The 24,863-nt window shown below is 37.8% G+C and overlaps 1 protein-coding gene across 3 annotated transcripts in view; it reads left to right on the top strand.

The window, feature by feature from the left end:
• The first annotated feature begins 7,347 nt into the window (after positions 1–7,347).
• Positions 7,348–24,863, top strand: part of LOC146468422 (A disintegrin and metalloproteinase with thrombospondin motifs 6-like) — a 54,873-nt gene continuing 37,357 nt past the window's right edge. The window contains exons 1-15 of one of the 3 annotated variants that reach the window (XM_085124602.1): positions 7,348–7,365; positions 7,574–7,632; positions 8,580–8,608; positions 8,719–8,794; positions 9,843–10,141; positions 11,082–11,247; positions 12,386–12,534; positions 14,312–14,398; positions 15,007–15,104; positions 16,795–16,811; positions 18,967–19,075; positions 19,360–19,485; positions 20,882–21,035; positions 22,733–22,828; positions 24,420–24,562. In XM_085124602.1, the coding sequence (XP_084980728.1) occupies positions 7,575–7,632; positions 8,580–8,608; positions 8,719–8,794; positions 9,843–10,141; positions 11,082–11,247; positions 12,386–12,534; positions 14,312–14,398; positions 15,007–15,104; positions 16,795–16,811; positions 18,967–19,075; positions 19,360–19,485; positions 20,882–21,035; positions 22,733–22,828; positions 24,420–24,562 (1,607 nt within the window). In that variant the 5' untranslated portion in view covers positions 7,348–7,365; position 7,574. Of the gene's footprint in view, positions 7,366–7,461; positions 7,633–8,579; positions 8,609–8,718; positions 8,795–9,842; positions 10,142–11,081; positions 11,248–12,385; positions 12,535–14,311; positions 14,399–15,006; positions 15,105–16,794; positions 16,812–18,966; positions 19,076–19,359; positions 19,486–20,881; positions 21,036–22,732; positions 22,829–24,419; positions 24,563–24,863 lie in introns of those variants that run through there. The other 2 variants (XM_085124603.1, XM_085124601.1) reach the window with 2 other exon arrangements.

Genomic DNA, 24,863 nt, shown 5'->3' with positions numbered 1-24,863 from the left:
ACACACACTGACACACTAAAAAACTTCAAGTTTATTCTGTTTTCGCCGTTAACTTATTTTGATCGATTAATTTCCGAAAATTATCCTATTGTTCTATTCCGTTTAATCCGCAAAAGGATATTAAAAAGATCAATTCGCACAAGCCACAGGTGGCATATAATAGACAGCTGGCCGAAGAGCAGAGGTCTACGTCTCGAACTGAAAAGCTTTGTTTTCTAAAACCAGGCAAGACTTCACAGGTTAGACTTCTCTGCTCAAGGTTAGGCCATTCTCATAAAATTTTTCATTTTCGATGACCTTTTCTGGCCCATTAACGTAGGTCGGTCGGTTTATAGTGTTACAAAAAGCGACTTATTAAAAGAAAACAACGGCAACAACAAATATCTCCAAGCTTGCCTTGATTTTATCTTCCTCGCGCCTGCCATTTTACAAATGGTCACTATAAAAGTAGTTTCCAAAACTGATGTCCGAAGATATTCTTATAACAGCCCTGATTAGAAATGTTCATTTTACGCCCAACTATTTTTTTTTTCAAGTATGATTTGGGTCATTGGGCTTCAAACGCTTCAAACGAACTTTTCCTCAATTTTTACTTGTTAATCCTCAGTATTCCCAAAATTTTTCTCGCCCACTTATCTTGATTTCTGCATTGTTAACTTCTCTCTCTGCGCTCAAAGCTAGGCAAGCCGGTTACCTGGGAAACGAGCCCACGCTCTTTCACCGCAATAGAGCGTCGGGAATCGAATGTAGCTCAGGGCCGGGTCGTTCGAAGGCCGATTAACTGTAATCCACGACTAAAAGTTATCCGAGGTTTTCATCTCGCTCATTAAAGATGATTTTAAAGGCTCATTTTAATCTAATGGTAAAGAAAAGTCTAAGGCAAAACTGAGGGACAAAAATCTTTTGGACGAATCCTTACGGATTAGTAAATAGACTCGAATCAAAGTTCACGTTAACCCAGGATTAGCTTAATTGGGCTCCGAACAACTCGGCCCAGTATATTATAGTCCAGCTGGTATTCATCTAGTGCATAGATTAAAGAAGGCCTGCAGCCATTCTCTGAAACCAGACTTTCGTATGGAAGCACCTTTTTGCACGCAAAACCATTCAGTTGATGCCAGTTTTCAGTTTAGGAAACTTCGTGTGTGACCGCCCGGCCGGTCAAAACGGTCAATTTGGTTTATTATACATCACCGCCCAAGTCGATTGCAAAACAGCTCTGCCTTAGTTAAACGATATTCTTAGTGATTAATTCTTCCTCAGTCCGTCTGGGTTATAACTGCCAGTGTTTTTGCTTTTCTTTCACTAGTTGCATAATTCTCACCTTTTGAAATTGTGTTCATTAAACTGGACTAACGGACGGTTGCGAGAATTTTTATTTCAAACTTACCCATAGCAATGTCTTAGTTGGCCAATGCTGTAGAAGTGCTTTTAAGATGACGATGATAGTCAAAATATTCAAATGTTCGGATCAAGTTGACAGTATTTATTTGTAAACAATAATTTCATGGGCAAATGTATTAAACTAAAAAGAGGAAAAAAACAAAAAAATATATATATATATATGTGCATGCCTTAAAAATCAATATAAATCATCAGCATAAATTTCATGAACAAATTGATCATCAACACCAAGAGGCTTAAATCAAGTGGAGGGCTTCTGTGCAGACGTAAGTTTAAACTACTGATACTTACTTTAAAATACTATAACGCTGATTCAACTTAATAGCAACAGAAATTTCAAAATATTTTTAGGATTCTTTACTCTTTCTCTACTTCACTAAGCCGAAATTATAAAATTAAAACTTTTAATGTTATGATGTCTTTTAACGATATGATATCTTTCATTGTTTTGAACTCTGTTTGTCTTGGGAGCAAAAAAAGTTAGCATATGCAAGGATTAGTTTTATAATACGTATCGTTGACAACCAAAATGCCACGGCCTTTCGAGATCCACTTAAATCGTGCCCAGTTAATTAACTTAAGTCGAATCGGATTTAACTATTCAAACCACGGGATGTTATTTAAAGGCATCGATTTTCCAAATAATCCATGATATTAAAACAATATTCTGCATCAATGCCACAAAGGATTAAAATTTGTTAAAATGACATTCGCTCTTTTCGCATAAGGCAGTTCATTCACTAGTACCAAAGCGCTGTCAGAGCTGTATTCAAAATTGGATGAAATAATCGGTTTAAGAAGGCCAGTGATTCCACGTTCCTTCCTGCGGAACTAACATTTATCGACTCTTCATTTTTCTGGTAAATCTAAAAGCCGCTTAAAACCGTGCAGATGTCGCACTATAGTGATCAGTTTTCCATGGAGTGTCATGATTTTTTTTATCAGAAAACAACTGAAGTGATAACATCCGAAAGAAGACAACGAAAATTAGTTCATATTTGTACAGACCAGTTTCAAGGACATAGTCATTGTGATGTGAGCCAATCACGTTGCATGTTCACAATCCAGACGGTAAATGACTCCTGATTTTAGAGATAATACTAGACTGACTGTTATGCCAGTTCCATAGAAGACAAGGAAATTCATTAACACCTTATAGCAGTAACTTATTGCTTGGTAACGGCTGTTAACATGGCAGCTTTTTATGATTCTTACGTAACTTAATCTTCCCTTCCCGTGGAGACAAGGTCGTAGATTTTCAATGTACCTTGAATTTAATTCAGCAATTTCTAAGATCAATTAAGACTAAGAATTCATAACCTTCATAGATTTTTAGACAGTACAAAGTCACGCCCCCCCCCCCCCCCCCAAAAAAAAAGGGAAAAAAAAATCTCTAAAACATCATCGACGCCTACGACTGTCGTGGGATTTTGAAACGTGTTTTAAAATCGCACGACATTTTATCGTATCGCAGCAAGTAGAACGTAGGTTTAATTTATACGAGACAATTCGTTTCATGGGCTCGTGGTAAGCATACATGTCTTAGGCTTGATCCAGACACCGCTCCACTCATGTGCCGAACCTAATTGATGAATTAAGTCCGGCGAGAGAGCGAGACAGTTTGGTAAGGCAGATTTAATTTGATAAGGCAAACATCGTTAAGTTTGACAGGGGCTGCCGCATTATGTGACACTGGAGCGGCAGCTGATTCAGACGCCGCTCCTACCATGTGCCGAACCTGTTGCATAAATTACCACTTGTATGCCAACTCTTGTGATTGGCACAAAGCTCCATACCGTGACAAGTCACGCATGAAGTTTTAACCGTCGAATGAGGATAAACATGAGTATCGCTTGGTCCGTCTTTTGGCTTTTAGTTCGCCTAGGTTTTGTGCTTCATTTAGAAGCAATTGCTTTGGCTTTGTCTGTTTTACCTCAGCGACTCATTTCATCCTGACAAAATATTTAGAATTGAAGGCTAAAATAATTGGAAAACGTCCAAATTACCGATAAGGTTTAATTTCTGTTATTGTATGACTGTTTTAGCGATAACTAAACCAGATCAGCCACATCTTTGTACAGGATTCCTGATTGGGTTGTCTCGGTGAAAATTGTTTCCTTCCTTTCTACAAGGTTTGGCGAATGAGCCAGAGTCGAGCTTAAATGAATTAGGTTCGGCATATGAGTGGAGCGGCGTCTGTCGTTTCTTGTTGTTGTTGGTTTTTTTTTAAGGCTTTCTTTTCGCTACTGCTTCAGTTGCGTAAATTTTTTCTTCTATTTATTCTTTCACCCGCAGTTCAAATGTATGTTTCATATATTGATATTAAAATATCTTTTTTTATTATCAACTTAGCTTTTTTTTCTATTGCTTTATAAGAGTGTACTTAAATCCAAAAATGAAAGTAAAATTTGATGAAATATTTTAACCAAAAAAAAAAAAAAAAAAAAAATGAAAAAAGACCATAGGCCATTTCCGAGTTGCTTTGAACCTCATTATGAAAGCGAGGCTAAGTGCAAAGTTTTTGTTATGAAAATTAGTTTTCATATGCAAACAAAACTAATTTTCATATGAAAAGTTTTGCACTTAGCCTCGCTTTCATAGTGAGATTCACAGCAACTCGGAAATGGCCTATTAAAGGTCTAAGTGATATTTAACACGGAGGGCTGAGATAAGTACTTTGTATAAAAAATTAACTAACGGGAAAAAACGACAGTTTGAATTTTGTTCCAGCTTCAGTGGAATGCTCCTTTCACAACTTTTGCTTATCAAGGGCCATTAGTTTTAAAGGCAAATTAAAAATAAAATTCTCTTTCCGAAATTTCCGGTGTTTATCAAGTTTCAAGGTAAAGAGAAAAGCTTATCGAGAGAAAAATCTGAAATTGCCAAACGTGTTTTTTTCTAACAAGAGTGTAAACAAAGTTCTCAAAGGAGATATGCAAGTTTAATTGTGGAGCCACAGACGTTATCCCTTTTCCTTTATTTTTGCCGGTTTAGAATTCTCAGAAGTCACGTTGAATTTGCCTGTAAATGATTGAATGCAAAAACAATCGCGGTGGTCTTTGAATCGCATGCGAAAACTATAAATTGAAATAAATGTTCAGACGAGCTATATTCTATCGTGTAAGACGCAGTTCTCTTCGAATATCTCTCGTTTTTAACTTAAAACGGAGTCAGTTTTCAGCTAGTTTTGACCGTTTCTGCTTCCCCATCCTTCGATCTTGAGTCGTTCGTGCGATTTCTAGTAGTGAGTGTGGGCGCAAAGTACGACGTCCCGAGAAAAATAAGTATATCTTCACTTTGAGACAATCTTTGTAAACTTTCGAGCCCACAGTAATTTGGCCTGCGGTATAGTCAAGGAAAACATCCAGAACGGTGATGTTCAAAGCTTTTTGTCTTTATACGATGAGATGTAACTCCGCAAGACCCTGTGGCTAGTATGGCAATCGCAAGCAGTAATAATGATTATTTTCTCAGCATTTTTCGTCATTTGCACGCCTACAATTTGATGCTTGTCTCTCGGACTGTTCTCGCATTATTCGACTTTGCGAGTTATTTTCTATAAGAGTTTTTAAAGCGCCTTGTCTTCAATATTACATTCACAGTGTAAGCTTAATACGCTGCTTTGGGGTAACGTTTAAATGATAAGAAAAAGATTCAATCGGTAGCTGTCACTTAATTAACACTGAGAAAATGTTTTCTCTTAAAGATTGAAAAGAAAACGCCTCGAGTTGCAGGGCAAATAGAAAATAGCAGGTTGACTTTAATTGACGCTGTTTAATCTCCCTTACGGTATCTCTGCTTTTTATTTCTGTGGATCGCTCTCGAGCTCGCTATTCTTTGACGATCCGCCAAAAGAAAAAGACAAAAAGTACAACAAAAAACAAAACAAACCCGTCCAACGCGAATTGAAGTAAAATTCAATAATGTACGATCTGTTGTTACTACTGAATGAAATTCTATTCATTTTTATCAATAATCTAACGGGTAATATTGTTTTTTACGTCACTCGTGTCAAGAAAACCATATTTATCCATATATTACACCCTTATTTTGATGCCCACTGCTGAACTGTTCTACGTAATTACGGAGGATCTTTACAAAAGCTCAACTGAGCTTACTTAAGATTTCCTTGCCTAATATAACAGCTTAGTTGTGCGAAAACCATTAAAAACATGATGTAAAGGATTTAAGGAAAAATATAACAATAAAAAAATCAATCTTTATTAACATAAAATATTCGTTATATTGAACATACTTGCTTTATCTGATATCAACCGGACATGATAGTTTGAAAAGCTATTGCTTAAAAGATTAAAATCTTCTTACGTGATGAAAAAGAGGGAGATATCAAGATATATTTACCTAACACGTGGGAGTGTAGTAGGTGTGTTTTCCAACTAGATATTGTCTAATCGCAATAAGTATCGTTATTAAATAGTTTCCATTCTATTCATTCTCTTTGAAAGCATTACACCTTTATGGATACAATAAAGTGGAGTATCCCATTTGCAATCCAGCCAACACACTTAAGGACTTGGAGTCTCTCTAAACGGAAGAAGTGTAATTTTACAGAACATTGAAAAACAATCAAGCCTGATCTAGAAAACAAGGTCACTCTGTTGTTTGCTTTTGTGGCGACTTCATAAAGGCTTTTGTTTCAAAGTTTGTTTTATGGTGTAACAAAGGTGGCACTTTAATCTTTTATTCACGAAATTCTGAGAACTTTACAAATCTTGACACCTGTTTGGGAACTTGTAATCAAGACCGTTACTGATAACGGCAATATAAACTAGGAAAAACTTGTCTTTGGTGAGAGAAAGACTGATGCCTTACCCATTGTAACTTCGTGCTGCAGTTAAGGTAAGCACCCGTTTCTTTCTCAATCCTTAAAGTTTTATATTCCTAGCTATCAAAGTCTGTTTCTATTTCCGGAATCTTACATAAAAAAATTGAGCAAAAACATCTGCGTTGATGGAAAGTCTTATTCCTTCGAAATCCTTTCTCATCTTCTTAATTTAAAGCCTTAAACGAAAGGTTTTAATTAAAAAGGACAATAATCCGTATGCCTAAGAACTAATTTATTCATTTTTTCTTTATAGAAAGAACTATTTTTTAACATAGTTTTTTTTGCTAACTCCTGTAGCTATTTTTCGATAGAAGACAAAAACAGAATTAAGATTGTTTTAGTTCATTTTATTTTCGTAAGACCGGCTTTTCTGTATTTGTTCTTCTTAGCATCTAAATAGTGCTTTGGTTTCCGTTCAAATATTTCATAAGAGCGTCATTTACTTCGAAAACCAATTTACATGGCACAGAACGGCCTGTCATTTGCGCATGTTAATGACTACTATGACGGGCCATTCACAAACATTAGGAAAAAAGGGTTAAATTTGGTTAAGAAGACAGCATAAAATCATCATTTCACTATAGGAATACTGAAACGCGTATTCTAGTGATTACAGCCGGCCGAAGTTGATCTACAATTTTGCCCTAAATTAGGCCGGACAAATTGAACGGGAGCAAGTTGTAGAGTTTGATCGCAAAGCGCCACAGGCTCAAAACTCGCGCACATTCTGCGGTCAGCTCTTTTTCAAACATACCTTATATTTATGGTTTCCTTTTAAAAAAAATCCTAAATCTACTGAGACATTCAAATAAGGGCTTTTAGCCGATACTTACTAACGGGGCTATTTAATGTGCCGTAAAAAGGAGTCTTTTCTTTGAAAGAAATCCTACGGTATTTTTTGTTTCAATGTTAATTTGACATCAAACTGCTGCAATCTTAAAACTTGTTAGTGCATAGCTAGGATTGGTAAACGAGGGCTGAATGTTTTGTTGATTTTCTTTATTGCTGCTTGTCTGTCTGACAATTTGTTTGTATTGTAAGACGTAATCCGGATGTCTTTTCAAATAATGAGATTTCGGGGATTAACAGTAATACGACATCTGAAGCCACAAAAGGTAAGTTTTATATCTGCCAAGCGCGCGACAAGTTATCGGAGATTTTAAATATCCTTCGCTTGTCATAAGACCTTATAAGGCCGAAACGATTTAACATAACAGTAGCTAATGTTTACAAACTTGAGCCGCATTTCTTGAAAGGAGTCTATAAAATTATACCTTGGTACCATAATATATCAGTGTTAAGTAGTCTTTTTATCCCCTTCAGGATGGCGTCGACAAAGTCTACATGGATGTTAATTTTACTCGCTTGTTTCATTCAAGAAGGTATGCAAAGGTCAAAGGCTCGAATTCCAGTGCTGTTGGTGATCGAGCCAAGTACAATCATCTCTTCTTTCTATGCTTGAAGATGTTAGCGCGTTTTTTTTTCATGAACTGCAGGTGTCTGTTTCTCGAAAGGCCCGGAGATGACATTTCAGTCCCAAGATATATTTTGTCAAATTTGTTTATTTATGGATTGGTGACAAATTTCAATACACACTTCATCTTTAGCGTTTCTGAATATTTTTGTAATAACCTAAAATTTAGCTTTCTAATGGATAAAGATGAGGATTGGGCATATGTGATAGGTTTAGGATTCGAAATGTTTTCGGGGGTTTTAGGAAATTAAGCAAGGCTTGGCCTCTAAAATAAAATGAAAAACGTATAGGTTCGCCACTAAACGTTTAAAACAGTTACGTTCACAGTAAAAAGAACAACCAATTATCATAAAAACAACAATTAACAACAAAAACAATAGCAAGATTAACAATATTAGTAGGTATGATGACAAAAGCAACCTCATAAAAGCGAAGTATACACTCGATTGATAAAACTTTGTCCCGTACAAAGTATGAGTCATAACGATGTGCCCTGGTGGAATTATGGGGTGACAATTAGCATGCGTATATTTCGTGTTTTTTATTTCTCTTTGTCCTCGAGAAATAGGTAAATTTTAAGCCCTAAAACCCTCATGCGTTGCTCTTAGTTTCTGACAAGAGAAATGCATATAAGCTCAGAAGGTCAAACGCTTCCCAGAAAGGTGTTCGGTCTTATCGTTCATGGTATATACCTTTTACCTCGATAAGGTTTTTTCAATTGAGTGCATAAAAAGAACGTTGTCGGGCTTTATAACTGTTGCCTTTTAGTAGCAAGGCTAAGGTACACCGCGGAGTGTAAATAAGGTGGCTTACTTGTCCTTTTTTCTCTTTCATTGTATGTTCCTTCCTGGGTAGCAACCATGTCTGGACGCCTCTCACAAAAGGTAAGATAAATATAGCAAAAAATCTAAATTTGAATTTCCTGTGTTAATTGTTTATAACTGAGTAACCAGTTCGTTTTACCATATCAATGAACATTGTATTGACGTTGTAGAGACACCACATGTTGCATCACAAGATGACCAGAAGAGATCTGGAACATTTCTTTGGAACAGATGATCTGTCAAAAGGTAACTGCAATCTTTTGTACGTTAATGCGGATTCTCTGAGACTGGTGAGGTCCTCCCTCCCTGTAACCTTGAGAGCTTTAAAATTAGCACTGTTAAAGTGTATTACAAAGACGTCCAAGGATACTTCCTTCAAAGACCTAATGCCGAATGGACTAAGACGTCACAGGAATACTGAAGTAAAAGTCTTAGAGCCCATTGGGCCACTACAACTGGCGCTCATCCCGGTTTCTGTACCATAAAGCTCCTCCCCCGTGGATGTGATACAAGTCTATCACAGGTTACCCAGCATGAAGGGACTACGAGTATTGTTACTCCCCCCTGGATGTAATATTAGTCTATGACAGGTTACTAGCATGAAGGGACTAGGAGTATTGCTACTCCCTCCTAGATGTGATACTAGTCTGTCACAGGTTACCAGCGTGGAGGGACAAGGAGTATTGCTACTCCCCCTAGATGAAACTAGTCTATCACAGGTTAACTCCACAATAGTATAGTTTTCCTAACAGTTTGCCGATACCCATTTATACTTCTGGATGGAGAGAAACAATATGAGAGTGTAGTGTCTTGCCCAAGAACACTACACAGTCACCCCAGCCAGCCCTCGAACTCGAACGCTTTGTTCCTTATTCCACCGCGTTTACCATTGGGCCACAATAACCACGTAAAGCCAGCGATACGTGACGAAATTTTCTATTCTCATTGCTGCGAATTTTATAACAATCAAAATACGGCGATTTTCCACTCCAATTTGTTGCTGTCCACCATTTTGAAAATTCATGGTAAAGTCGTACAATCTGATTGGCTAAATTAGTTCTTGATTCGCAACGATGAACCTACAAAATCGCAGGTGCGGGCATACTAGGCAAATGATGGCGAATTTAATCGCCGATATCTTACATGCCAGATATCGGCGATTTGATACGCCGGCCGAAAATCGCAATCGCAGTACCAGGCACACACTAGGCGATTTTCGCCGATCGCCTGCTCGTCGCAGTTTACCTATTCCGTGTTCAAAGCATAAATTTATCTCTCATTCTTGCATTAACAGTCCCTGAGTACGACCTGACTGTAGTCCAACCATCACAAGAAAACAGTCACCGACTAAAAAGGAGCCTGGCAAACGGAGACCAAACTGGAACAAAGCTCTATAAACTGAAGGCTTTTGATGAAGAGTTACCGCTCGAACTTTCGTTGAATGAAAAACTCATGTCACCCGATCTGAGGGTGGAAGTTATGCGCAGTGGTGGAGCAATTGAGAATCAGCCTGTTCCTAAAAATACCTTCTACCTTGGAAAGCTCTCTAACGAGCCAGAATCCACGGTGGCTGTGAGTGACGATGGAGGATTGGTGAGTCTACTGGGGCATTTGTGATGTCGTCTTTTAGTTAAACTTGTGTTATCTTATAATTCAGATTACGTTAGCCTACATGGAAGTCGTTTCCTATCCGAGGGCATGGAAGGCTCGCGAAGGCATGGGACGAGAAGAAGAGAGAAAAAAAAAAGTCAGAAAGTCAGAAAGTTTGGCCGTGTTTGTTTGATATTAAGAAAGTTAAAATATTCAAAGCTGGTGGAGTCAATTGTACCCCCATAAGCCCCAGGCTAAATAGGGCTGATAGGATTCTGAAGTATGCTAAATTCCGTCGACATTCGAGCCAACCCATTATTATGAATAAAAGAGGTCAAATTTGCATTTCACCTTTAAAAGGTTTGTGTCGTAGAAGGTGTGATCCTTGGCTATAATAACAACAACAACAACAACAACAACAACAACATTTTATTGAAAATTAGAAATATAACTATTTATATTACTTTCCCCCGCAAATAGCTTATGAACGAATCGAGGCGGGGAGATCTGAGGACATATTACAAGCACAAAGTTTATCTATATATAGATGGACTAAATAACAGTGAAGACACTACTATACAGTGAATAGGATAAACTAACATAAAACAAAGCAAATGCATCAAAATTACAAAGAGAAGCTAACCTAAAGTCTTAAATAACTTAGTAGGACGGGAGACTTCGACAAAATCATATAGTGGAACTACTTGTTTAAAATTGCCATCCATGCTGTTTTGTTTTGTTTATAAAAAAATCACAAGTGAGCAGACAAGATTTGGTTAGTTAGTAGATGATCTGTCTTAGTATGGGGATTTTTAATTATTTGCCATCCTTTCTTTTATTCTTATTTTGCTATAAAATTGAAATAAATAAAAAAGAAAGAAAGAAAATCGCGAGTATTACGTAACTATTTTTAATAATATTGTTTCCACCGTCATATCTCTAGCATGGGATGATACAACGTTCGGATGACACGCTGTACGTTCAGCCGCTACCCTCTCATCTCACAGAACACGCCAAGGGAGGGCAAATGGATACGCCTCCAACACACATTGTGGTCAAAAGATCTCCAGTTGACAAGATAAAACACAAAAACTTCATCAGCTCACGAGGTAGATTTGTTTTATCATGGACACATTTCAGTGAACCTTGGACTATAAATGACAACATAGTTAATCGAGGGACTGGTTATGAAACCTTGCCATGAAAACAATGGTGCTGCAATTTATGTTGGAAGGGCCGCGTCCGTGCACACTCCTTTGCTTTAATGTTTACAGTACAGTTGAATATCTTAACAGGAACGTTTCTATTTGCCAGTTGCTCCAACAAATTTCAAATCCGTTATAGTTTGTGTTCGGTCAATGCCAACAAAACATATAACAAAGAAGTTTGTCAGGCTTCATAGCCATTGCCTTTTATTAACTATGATGATAACCGTAGTACTTGTTGCACGCTTCAGAATCTTGAAATCAGCGCTATGATGGTCTACCACTCGGAGCTGACGGATCTGACACTGTCTCCATTGCCTTTGCTAATTTCAGTCTTTTCTTTCTGTCAAGACCTTCAAGGGCACTTTAACCTTTGCAAAGAACTTTGCGCGATAAAATTTAAGCGAGTCTCTATCCTTGTTTCGACTTATGATTCGATGGATGTATAAATTTCATAACGGAACGCGTTTTCAAACTTATGGAAATAATTCTTTGTATTAGGTGTGGAATGGCGGAGCAGTTCAGTTTGAGGCCCACTCTGAAAGCTAGATGGAGCTGCTTCTTGTTCGTGGTTTAGGCTCCCTCACCACCCTTGTAGTGTAGCAAACTGATCTGCCTCATAGCACACGGGATTTTTAGTTTTATTTCTAATATTTGAATGCTTAGTTCAAATGCGGATACTCCGGTTTTCTCCTCTCCTCAAAAACCAACATTTCCAAATTCCAATTCGTTATGGATTATTATGAAAGACTTTGTCATAACGTTCTGTCTCAGGCCAAGCACTCCCTGGGTTATTGATCTTTGGAATTGAAAATGTATCGGACAGCTTGTATTTTGACGAGAAAGAGTTTGTTCTCTTCACTGCCTTATTAGGGACCCTCAGATTTGACTACGAGTACGAGATTGAGTACGGCGCGGCAGAAGAGTTGTCATATTGTTTAAATTCTGATGTCACATTTATTGTTATATATTTTTCCGATGGTCATTTCTTCTGTCTGAATAACATTGGTATTCTATCTATGTACTTGATGTTTTTTCGCAGATAAAAGAAGCGTAACGGATAGAGAACCTCGATCCTCAGGCTCGCAAAGGAAAATTCTGGAGGTTGCCTTGGTGACAGATGAGATCACGTCTAAGCGATACCCCGAGTACAAGGACATCTCAGCATTCATGCTTATACTTGGGAATATTGTGAGCAAATACTCTTAATTTACTTGACTGAAATTTTTATCGTTACCTCCCCTTCCCCCTTCCTGAAACAACGAAAATATTCGACATGGAGTGTGTGTATTTCGCACAAGAAAGATGTGACATTTCTTGATGGGGTTGTATGGCTTAAAATTTACGGTTTTGGGGAACAACAAACAGAACAGTTTCACCTTCTTTGATTTCATGACTTCAGAACCGGCACAACTCACAGAAAAGTAGTGAAAAGGAAGTAACCGATACTAAAACGAATCAAAAGAGTAAAAATTGCTGAAATAAAGCTAACAAGCTTCATATAATGACCAGGCAGATTACACGGGAAATTTTACAGTTCAGGCAAACGTGGTTGTTATTTTCGAGAACAATTACATTGTTATTCCAAATGTTCCAAGATCATTTCAGATGTAATTACCAAATCGGTGGCTAAAAACATTGTACATCTCATATTTCGTATAATATTAAATATTTTATTTAATATTTCATGTTAGTATAATTACTCAGGTGATAATAGAGATTCTGTTGATCTGATTGGTCGAGGATTGCGTCATATACTGCTATAATCACCTCGCGCGAGGTGATTATAGCGGGAGCACTAACTTTCAAAATGGCCGCTTAGCGATTTGTTGACGTTTCTGAAAAAGAAGTAAATAGGATGAAAGAAAATGCAATTCCGAAAAGCACTAAAGATGCAGCTAAGTCCGAGATGATACTTTTCGAAGGCAAGCTATGAAAATTTTGCTAATTGTAATTAAAAAAACCCTTGTAAATTGCATGTTGTCGATGTCGATGACTTAAAATGAAGACAACAAATTAAGTTAAATTCGAGCAAGATTTTCTTTATTAACAGAATGATTTCACAAACTAAACGAGTTTAATACAGAATTTGAAAGTATGGAAGTAAACAAGATGAATAAATGTCTCTCTAAGTTTTACGTTTCAGTGACGAGAAAAGAAAACAGTTTTTATAATCTGAAAACTGGTTTGTTGTCGGTTCGAGCGGCTCTCGACCACCATCTAAAGTCACCGCCTCACAACAAAATATTTTCATCTGAAGCAGCTTATCTCCGAGGGCAATTTGTAAACGTCCGTTAACCGGCGAAGCCATCATGTCAACAGGAAATTGTGCAATAAAATGCTATTGCTAACACTTGTGATACCGGCTCGAGTTTTACACCAAACAGCCTGGTTCATCTCTATCTATTTTGGTAAACGGGTTGGAGAAACCCAACATTCATTCACAAAAGTCAGTGCTTCGTCTCAATGAAGCGGCAGTTAAAGATTACTGACATTCTGCTTGAGGCCGTGTACAGTTTATCGATTGCGCATGTGATTTCGTTTGAACATGTGATCGGCAGACTGCGCGTCTCTGTTCATTGACGCGTGACGATTTGAAACAAACAAACAAAATCGACATTTTTCGGACGGTACTTGTTTTTCTCTGATAATCACCGGAGTAATTATACTAAATCAATTATTCGCCTCAGGCTCAGTAAATATTGGTGAATATTCCCCGAGACGAATCACCAATATTTACTTCGCCTTCGGCGAATGATTGTTAAATGCTAAAAATATTGAAAACGTTTAAAATGTTCCAAATTTCAAGCGAAAGAAGAGGCCATAATTGAGTCTACTCACAATTCACTAATCTGTTATAATTGAAGGGACACCAAGAGTATTCTACCAATAGGTCTCCGCTTTTGGATGAGGACATCTCAGGACTGAGAAGTTTTAATCTTGTCCTTGTTTTCTTTTCTTCATCCAGGTTGCCGGAATTTTTCAAGATCCCAGCATAGGAGACATAAAAGTCACATATATCGTCAAACGAATTACTGTTTTGAATTCAGTTGAAGTGAGTAGGAAAGAAAACATCTCATGTACTTAAAGTAAACAAGGAGTAACGCGCGTGTCTCCTTGTTTACTCCTTGTCAACCCTTGGGTGATGTAGGTAATTAAGGATAATACAAAAACAATTCTTGCAAAGAAAGGAAGTCGTAGAGAGGAGGAGAAGGAGGAGGAGGAGGAGGAGGCGGCGGTCGTATGTTCGCAGCGAAGTAAGATAATTCACGGTAACTTATTCAATAAATTGCGTTCCGATTTTTTTTACTTTCTTCTTACTTTCGTCTTGACTTGCCCGTGCCGCATTCCAGGTATTTGTGTATTCGCTTGTTTCTTTTTAGCAATTTACCTCAATTTTTTAAAGGTTAAATTCGGGAACAGTCTCTTCTACATTGTTTGAATCTCTGAAACAATCGTGGCCATCTCGTACTGAGGTTACTACTGACTCACGAAAACTGTAATGTAAATCTTTCTGATTAAGCCGAATAACAGCTATTGTTTAAAACCACTCGTATCGAAGAAATTTCTCATACTGTAGAATAAAACAAGTACTTATGCATTGGGCACTTATTTATAATTTTCTTAAGTAGAGGTGAATATATTTCTTATATTTATATTAAGGTTGGCTTGAACGGCGGTAATGCGCTGGACAAAGTCAAGGCTTGGGTGAAAGACAACTTTCATCCAGAGAATGTCGATGTCACTACCTATGTCTCCAGGTGAGTGTCTGAGCACAAGGTAAAGATTTTGAAATCCGATTTGATTGACGGTCTTGCATAGCCAATGCATTTGATGCCTATCGCATATGCTACCCGTAATCGGGTAAAACACAAAAACCACGAATGACACGCCCTGAAGGCATTTAAACTATGATGTTATTTGAATTCTATAACTGAAAAGTGTTTCATCGAATAGCATACTTAAGCCGTTTCCTGCAGAGCAATTTTAGAGCAACCACTGTATGAATAAGTGTGATGGTTTATAGTTTTATATATTTCACTTTCATACGATTTTGTTAAAAAATCCACCCATATATCATATTTTTTCACCAGCCAAACAATCCTACTCATCACGCAAATTGTCCACGTGTATTATTTCGACGAGCTGAATACAAATATTTGAAACCACGTAGAAGTTTTAAAGCGCTAAATTTACGTATGTTACACTAATAGACGGGATAAGCTCTAGATACGAGATAGGTCTTCTCATAGGTGTATTAAGGACGGTGCCTCCTAATACAGAAGTACTCTTGTGCAGTTTATGACTATGCTGGAAAAGTAGATCTTAACAAGGTCTATTGAAATTCAAACGGAACATTGGCAATTGACAATAAAACAACTTACAGTAGTTCTTAATAGCTTTAAAATAGATAACAATGTAGGACATTTTTCTCCTAAAGCTTGATTATCTCTGGAAAATGCATGGTTTACTCTCAATTTTGTTTTCAGATTTTAATAACCCTTGCTAAGATATACTTTGCAAAAATACCTTTTGGCACCGTCTTTAACCTTTACAGTCAATCCGCGTCACACCTGACCGGTATTTTTGAAATTTAATCGGAGTCAGTTTTGAACATCGCCAACGAGATTTCAGAGTTCCCGTAGAAATTTCCCTAGTTTATTGACGGTGTAAAGCTATGAATTTTTCTTTACATTACAGCATTAAGTATTTCAAGAATAAATTAAAATAAATTGTTTCCCAAGTATTTTGAATCCTTTTTGTGTTTTTTTGTTTATGCGTCTTTTTAGGAAAGATTTCCAGAGAAATGTTCAACATTCCATTCACATGTGGGACATTACAAAGAGAAATTCGAATGTTCATTTCATTTTCGGAAATACTGGTCACACGTGACGTTGATTAACTGTATGCCCGAGTGGTGATCGCCATCTAATTTCTCCTTACAATGTCGCTGCTTGATTAAACATTTAAGTCAGGAGAATAAACGAAATGATCACCAAAGATGAAATGCCTTGATTTTTAGACAAAATCTCCTAACTAGTAGCATAAGAAATATATGGAGGACAGTGAGGAGAATATACGTGATGATATTGGAAGCCATAGTTTCTTGGACCGTCCCGAGGTGCGCAGAACGTGTGCCAGTAGCACAATGAGGCATGGTCCTTCGATCGCTGGTTCACACCGACTAAGCAATGTTTTTTCAATCAAATATACACTAAATTTGTTGTAAATTACCGCAGCCACAAGCCCGAAATGCCGCTCCTCTTATAATCATTTTGACTGCAAATATAATCGAACTAAGTAGCCCAGATGGTAGGCTAAAATGTTATGAAGTTATAGTATGTTTACGAAGATCAAGTTAGAAGTGCAGTTCCAAAGTTTGAAACTTACATGAAATATTAACAACTATTTTTGCGTCATTAATTTTTCGTTTTCTTTTTTCCATTTTAGCTTAATTGGATCTGGTGGTAAGTGTTGTGACATTAAGTCTGTCAGTTCTTTTTATTGTAACTCGGCTCGCCTTTTACACTATTGGATATAGGTGAAATGCAGTTCGACTAAATTAAGTTTAATTTCTCTCAAATAAGCGAAAAGTAAAATTAAAGTCACTGTGAAGCAGTGAACATCAATCATCGATTTCAATATACATTTAGCCCTACAGCAATCCATGCATGCTACAAACCACAAATACATCAGTTGAGTCATAGCTAAGTTGCATCAAGGGTTCGTTGAAAATCGTCCCCTCCCCTGTGGCAGAGTCATCTTTTTGTCACATTTTTCAGCTAGCTGAGGGTGGAAGGAGTTTATTGCTCTTACCAGCTGCAGACGAATTTGAAAATCAATGCCTTTTGTCTTTTCGACCCTGTGATTGACCAGTAGCTTAAATCTCCTAGCAACGGTTGAACCGGTTCTTACCCAGTCGTTTTTTTGAGAAAAATACCAAGTGCTTAGTCGCCGCGCCTCGGCTTCTAAGAAAACGCATGGTTACCAAGACATTGGAAATGCTCGTAAAAGACTTCGTGAAAGGAATGTCTTCTAAGCCTTGTTTACGAAATAAAGGGCTAGAAACGACGAGAAAAGACACAACACTACTTCGCTGTGAATTTAATTAGACTTTATTTGAGAAAGAATTAGCTTAATTTCGTCGAAGGGCATTTCTTCTATAGCCTATGGTTACACGTGTCAACAGTCGAATGTGCAGTGAATTGTCTCAGCCGCTCTGTGTCGTTTTGATTGTTAGTCTGAGGTTAAGGCGCTTATTATGATGTGATCCCTTAAGCTGAACATTCCTGTGATACGTTTTCTTAAAATGCTGTGTAGACTTTCCACCAAAAGAGTTCTTCGCGGACTTTGTTACGCCAGTGATAATAATAAAAAGTTGGGCTGACGACACAGTCGGCAAAACGATCAAAATAGTCTAATTGTCTCCTTCCTTTTTCTTCTCCTTCTTCTTCTTCCTTTTTTTCTTTGCTTTTTAAACTTGTTAGATCCACTTGGTACTCTCTGAGTTTTCTTAAATTTTCACTTGTTTATTCCAAGTTCTACCTCTACTTCTTAAATTAATATATAAATAGGTAGTTCTTTTTGACTCATGTATGAATGGGCAGTGGCTCGCTGTTGGACTAGTCCATTAAATGTACTTAATGTAAAATGAATTAAAGTTCTTGTTGTTGTTGTCTTACATACATCTTTGGCATGATTATATACATTTTTAGTAACAATGTTCTGTGGTTTAAATAAGCGATAATATAAGACATTCCAGTTCAGCAGACAATTTCAGCAAATCTTATTTAAAAGATCTAATAACTGAAACTTGCCATTCCAGCATTTTATGTAACCGTTAGCTGATCTTTACCATGCACTTCTTGATTAAATGTTATTGTGTTTTAGATAGATGTATAGATACGTACCCCAGTCAGTGTACTAGTATTGTGAACTAGATTTTTATTTTACACAAGAGGTTCGGCTATAAAAGGGCAAGTCCCTCCTTCGTTTCACACCTTTGTGGGCGTGAGATGCAAATTAAGACGCCGTTCAGTCGTGGAAAGTTGTTGACTCAAGCGTCGTCTGAAAAATATGCGTCAACATTTTATAATATCACCATAGCAATATAAGATATCAAGTTCTTACTTGTTTAACAACGGTTAGCATGAAAACTAATGCCCCATTCACACCAAGGCTTAAACACGTTTAAAAAGCTGTTTAGTTAAACACAGTTTAAAATTGTTTTCCTCAGAAAAGCCTGTTTCGGATTTTTGTCAACTACAGATTTAGCACAAATGAAAGTATAAGTTAAAGTTTACTTGAATCCTGTGTCAAAGCCAATGGTTCAGCTTTCTGTTGCCAATTTTCATTTTTTTAAACCTGGTTTAATTAAACATGTTCTGTTGGTGTGAATGGAGCTTTAAGCCAATTTTATCGGTAAAAGCTGAAGAGACATTTTGTCTGTCAGTTGCCTACGCTCTGGTGGTTGATTGACAACCGAAGGTGAGAATGGCCTGGCCAGGCCCCTTTTATACCGGAACTTCAGTTTAATAAAGTTGTTGTTGAACCAAGCTGGTTTTCCCTTTACCTTTCGAATCTCACGAGTGTATCATTTTTTGTGGTTTTTATCTCACTCAGGTCTAGCAGAGTTGGGAGTAATGTGCAGACTGTCAGTGGGAGCATTTAACGTTAACAATGACTTGGGATTACAGACCGCTGGAATAATAGCACATGAAACTGGTCACAAGTAGGTTAATTATATATTAAGATTGCAAAATATACAGGGATAAAAAAGAAAACAAAAGAACGACTAGTGCAAAACAAGTACAAGGAGCGGGCGAGGGAAAGGGTGTGGCTGAGAGACAGTTCGGATCGAAGATTAAATTTACTACATTATGAGGGGTGAGCCAAGCTTTGTCTTACATTTACGAAAACTTCCCACTGATTAAACGACTGTGTGATTACCTAGCACCAACTCAGGAAGAAGTAACGCTATGTTTCCCCTGACTCATTTCTGTTTTGTTTTGATAGCTTTGGCCTAAACCATGACGCTGGTGTTTGTTCCGGGGGATATATTATGACACCCACTCTACCCGGCGGTGTAAATGCCATGAAATGGTCAACCTGCAGCAAAGATAAACTTCAAGCATTCCTCGGGTACTCTATCCATAAACTACATTTATCAATCAAGGGCCTGGTTGTTCCGAAGCCGATTAACGCTAATCCCCGATTAAACGTTAATCGAGGTTTTCATCTCGCTCGATAAAAAAAAAATGCTGATATGAAGCCAAAGGTAAAGAAAAGTCTAAGTCAAAACTGATGGGTAAAAGTCTTTTGGAAAAATACTTATTGATAAATAATTAAACTCAAATCAAACTTCACGTTAACCAGGTTTAGCTTAATCGGGTTTTGAGCAACTGGGCCCAGAGGGCAAGATGCTCGCCTTTCGATCGTAATGATTAATCATGCTCGTCCCTAAAATGGGTAGCTGGCAGGTTTGTTCGAGAAGACAACGTTTTGTTGCTGGAACCACGAAAATATGTCGCAATCACAAGTAGAAGGAGGAGGAGATAATGCCTCTGCTCGCGTCATAAATGTTCATTCGCACAAAAAAGTACCAGCTGTCAGGAATGGTTATTCTCCACTCCTTCATTGATTAGGAAGCAAACGCCCTTGAGTATTACAAACTTTCGATATATCCAATTTGGTCGTATGAAACAAATAGTTTTCTCTCGATATTGGCATGAGGTTCTTGAAGCACCAAACAATCACAGCCATATGCTAAATCAGCCAAAGAGTCGGCAAATGATTCTTCGGAGAAAAAACCCACCTCTTAATATTTTTCAATACAAAAATCACTCTGAAAGTGACAAACTTGAAGGAAAATTTGGACCGGTTCTACTGCTGTCAAGAGCTTAACCTGAAACGGAAGCCACATGTCAAGTAAGAAATTGAAGTGGGTAGCTCATAAACTCGGGAAAAAATATTGTGCTGTCTCTCTCTGCCTTCTGGGTTTCTGATGTTTTGAGTGACTTTCATTGAATGAATTTCGCCTGAAAGACGAATGAAAGTCTTGAGCGTGAAAGCTCCAACAATTCCGACAGCACCCCTTCAAAATGACACCTTCGATGTACAGACTGGCCGGTCTGGCCGGCTAGTCGGTATATAGCCATGCAGGAATTCTAAATATTGAAGCTTTATTCCGTATTCACTGGTCAGCGGAATTAACAATAAAAGCAACAGGCAACTCATGTATGGAGACATAGGTTGTACATAGTTTACGACCAAGTGAAAGAGGTCATCTTCTCACGGCTCTTATAAGAACCCATTTCATGTGGTTTGTGGAAGTGCGATCCACACGAGGGAACATTTTGATCTGAAATAAGAATGGAACTACTTTTTTTCTGTCCAGGGAACGCGAACGTTTCGCATTTCATGTTTTCTTTTAGTTTGGTAAATAAAAATACATCTGACGGGGCGAAATTTTCTAGACCGAAAGTTGACTGTAGTTTCGTGATTGGATCATCTTTCCAATGCTATTCATATTGCACAGGGGCAGCGGATCGACGTGTTTGGATAACGAGCCGCGTGAAGCTCTTCCCACTCCACCCGACAGTGTGGATTTATCGCGTCTACCTGGTGAGCTCTGGGATGGTGACAAGCAGTGTCAAACGCATTATGGCAACAGTTTTAGGTCGTGTGGTCAGGTGAGCTATGTTTAAAACTTTTTATCAGTAATGAAGTTCTTTCAAAGTTCTGTGAGCTATCTAAGGGTCCATTTACAAGGAGGGCACCTGGCACCATATGTCTTCTACTTTGAGCTCACATGAGAAGGTTCAAAGTTTAACCTCTTGTTAGGATGATCCTAGCTGACAGGAAGGACCATCCTAGCAAGTTGAGTGTCAACGTCGCATGTACTTCAGGTATAGGGATAACTTGACAACCCGGGACAAGATTTGGTTGGCCTTAATTGAAGTCACAATGCATGTAAACTTATTCCTTTAAAAGTGAATAAATATTGATGTCAATGGAAACTGAATTTAGTTGTCTTAAAAAGAATATTTCTTTTGATTAGTATTATACGTAGGCGCAATGTTGGTTTTAAAGCTTGCTGCTAAAGGCCATGGTAAACGGTGTTTCCCAATTTGGTCGCCTGGATTCTTTTAAACTTACTTAAAGATTTAGTATGAGAATGCTGCTTGATCTCAACATGAACTGAAGTTCTGTAGGTCGTTATAAGTTGAACTTGAGCGAGAGAAATTGGTTTCGGGTTAACATAATTTTCAATTGTGAATTTTGGTGACGCGCTAGTCCTTGCAAAGCCCGGCAACCTAATCCCGTCAACCTACCGTCTATTTAGCCATGTAAAATAAAGCAAAAAGCAAAATTTCTCCGTCCGCTTGAATAGTGCTACCCCTAGACACATCATCCTCCTATGTAAATAATCGCTAAAGGCAGTGTTCCATGCACTTTGCAAAATTCCTTGCACCTTATCTCTAAGTGACTTAATTAGCTATGTTAAAGTGGAATAAAAAAGAAGTGTTATACTAGGCAACGTTTGCGCAGATTCCCTCACAAAGTGGACCATCAAGGGATGCTGATGCGGGCGACCTAAGCTCAATATGAGAGAACAATACCAATCTATTGGATTTGAATTGCGCTATTGATTAAAATTACATAAATTGATTAAAGAAGATTAATGAAGAAATCTGGTAATAAAAATGTCAGCCTTGGATCACCAATAGACGGCAAGCCAGACACCAAGCCTTGCACGTGTAATAATAAGGTCATGCATTTTAATTGCCATATATATTTTTTTCATTTCTAAATCCCATACAAATGCTATACTTATGCTACCTTCGCGTAATTCGAAAGTTTGTAACCCAACACCGCCAATAGATTGGTAATAATTTGTTATGCTAAACATAGGTTGGCTGTGAGCTGATAAATGTTTTTGTTGGGAAAAAAGTGGAATCGCGCGATGAGTTTTGAAAGTGAGCGTTACACTTTGTAAACTGCAAACAAAGAAAATCAATCAATCAATCAATCAATCAATCAATCAATCAATCAATCAATCAATCAATCAATCAATCAATCAATCAATCAATCAATCAATCAATCAATCAATCAATCAATCAATCAATCAATCAATCAATCAATTAACCAATGAGGAAGATAAGAAATGAATGAATAATTGAACGTTTTGTTTTATTGTATTAGGTACAGTTTCATCGGGTAATAACCGAATACCAAACAAAAATTCATTGTTGCGGAGTACCATTGTAACTTGTGTCCATTAAGCGGGTGCTTTAGATCCTCTTTTGGCGAGTATCTTAAGAACGTTTACTTTTCATGGAATGCTTTATATCCCGGAAGAAAACAAATATTGTTGTTTATATTCCAGGTTAATTGTGCCACGTTGATGTGTACACAAGACGGTTATTCCTGCCTGTCTCGAAACGTCCCTGCAGCTGCAGGCACTGCCTGTGGTCCTGGAAAGGTCTGTGTTACCTTATACTACTTTATGTTTTCCATTACAACATGACTTCGTCTAGTCTGTCTTCGAATTTGCAGTATTAACGCTATAATTCTCCCTGGACTGGGCTGGACTTGTGTTGCTAAACCTTCATAACTCTAAGAGCATTAAAACTATTGTAATAAAACCCGAATAGTACATAGAACGCCTAAGGTGTTTCTTGTGGCGACCGCAAAATGGGGTGATGACGTGATATGATGTAAGAATTACGTAATTCATTTCCGCACGGATGCCATTTTAGATCCGCCATCTTGGATTTCTCAACTTGTACAGAATCTCAGAAAATCGTTCAAATTGACCCCAAAATAACCAAGAAACAATAAATGGTATAAAAATGGGAAAATAAAGAGTCAGACATCCATTGGACGTTGACGATCTGACCTATTGAAGATCTAATTGCCGGCCTTACATGCGTTTTGTTTTATATAGAATGTTTAATTCCAAAATTTCATCTGTAAACAAATCAGTTCTCATAAAAAGCATCTCTATAACGATGGATATATCTTTTCTGTCAGTGATAAAGGCATGGAACCTCGATTTTACAATATGGCAAGGGGACAGCAAAATCATATCGTTAAATCGGGTATCGTTGTTAGCGAAGACCCGATTTATAAATAACTTTTGCCGGGTCACATAAAGTTGATCGTTAAATCGGAAATATCGTTAGATCTACGATCGTAAAATCGGGGTTCCACTGTACTGGGAAAAGAAAATCTAAGTTTTCCGAACAGGAGTTGAATCTTTGACCTTCCTGTTACTAGTTCGGGTGCTCTACCAGTGAGTTACAGGAGACTCGTGAGCTAGACCCTTATGTGCCTGTGTCACTGACTGAAAAACCTACACCTACCATTTATTCTCCAGGGTTCTCAAACTCATTAATAGTTCATCAAGAGAAAACAAAGAAAATCACTACCGTGACTGGGTTTGGATATGTGATCCTAATTACCATAAAATTTTGCCAACTTTAGCCTTGAATTTCTCCAAGAATTATTGATCATTTGAGAAGCCATATCAAACACTCGAAAGTGTGTTTCATCAGATATCCAAACACCTCAAAGTCGTTTAAAAAAACTCGGCTGCGCCTTCGTTTTCGTTTGGATATCTGATGAAACACTCTTCCTCGTGTTTGATATATTACTTCAAACATAATATTTCATTTCTTTACTTTATTTTTCTTTCAAAAACTCACTAATAATTCATGATTCCATTGACCTATCAAACGGTCGATAAAACATCACGTGCAGTGTTTTTAAAACCCGATAAAACCTCCTCCTTATTAGTATGCGGTGTTTAATGTTTTTCTCGTATGCTAATTTCCAACGTTCACAAAAGTATCACTGTTATGAACTCTCTTGACACACGCTTTTCCAGGGATGATTTTCAAGCCGTTCAAAAAACTCCCAGCACGTGTTTTATCGGGTCTTAAACCACTCGGCTGCGCCTCGTGGTTTTAAATCCCGATAAATCACTGCTGCTCGTGTTTAAGACATTATATAATGCACATATGACACTGTTATATATGTTTAATCTTAGCGTCATTTTTATTTCTTGTCAGTTGTGTTACCATGGCCAGTGTGTTTCCAATGGCCGTCCACAGATTGATGGAGGGTGGAGCAGATGGGCAGCAGGTTACAGTTCTTGCACACACACTTGTGGCGGTGGCGTGCAGCATAGAACCAGAACGTGTACCAATCCACCGTGAGTGTCCCTTCACGTATTTTGATGTCATATCTCATACACGAAGAAGAGTGTTAAATCTGATTTCCAAACACCGAGAGGTGGGCTGAAAGGAGTGGGGCGCGTGGGCGAGTATACTCAACCAGCTTTGAGGTGTTTGAACAACGGATGAGGCACTCTTCTTGGGTTGTGGTATGGCTTCTCAAACCGTTAATGACTCTAGTAGAAATTCAAAGTAAAGGTTCATCAAAATTTCTGATGATTAAAATAGCCTTTCCAAACCTCCTTCATGGTAGAAATTTCCTCTATTTTCTCTTCGTGA

This window comes from Pavona decussata, unplaced genomic scaffold, assembly GCF_977016875.1.
Source record: "Pavona decussata unplaced genomic scaffold, jaPavDecu1.1 SCAFFOLD_131, whole genome shotgun sequence".
In the NCBI taxonomy this organism is placed as follows: Eukaryota; Metazoa; Cnidaria; class Anthozoa; order Scleractinia; family Agariciidae; genus Pavona; species Pavona decussata.
The sequence above is the reverse complement of the archived record's forward strand: the minus strand, read 5'-3'. Positions and strand labels throughout refer to the sequence as shown.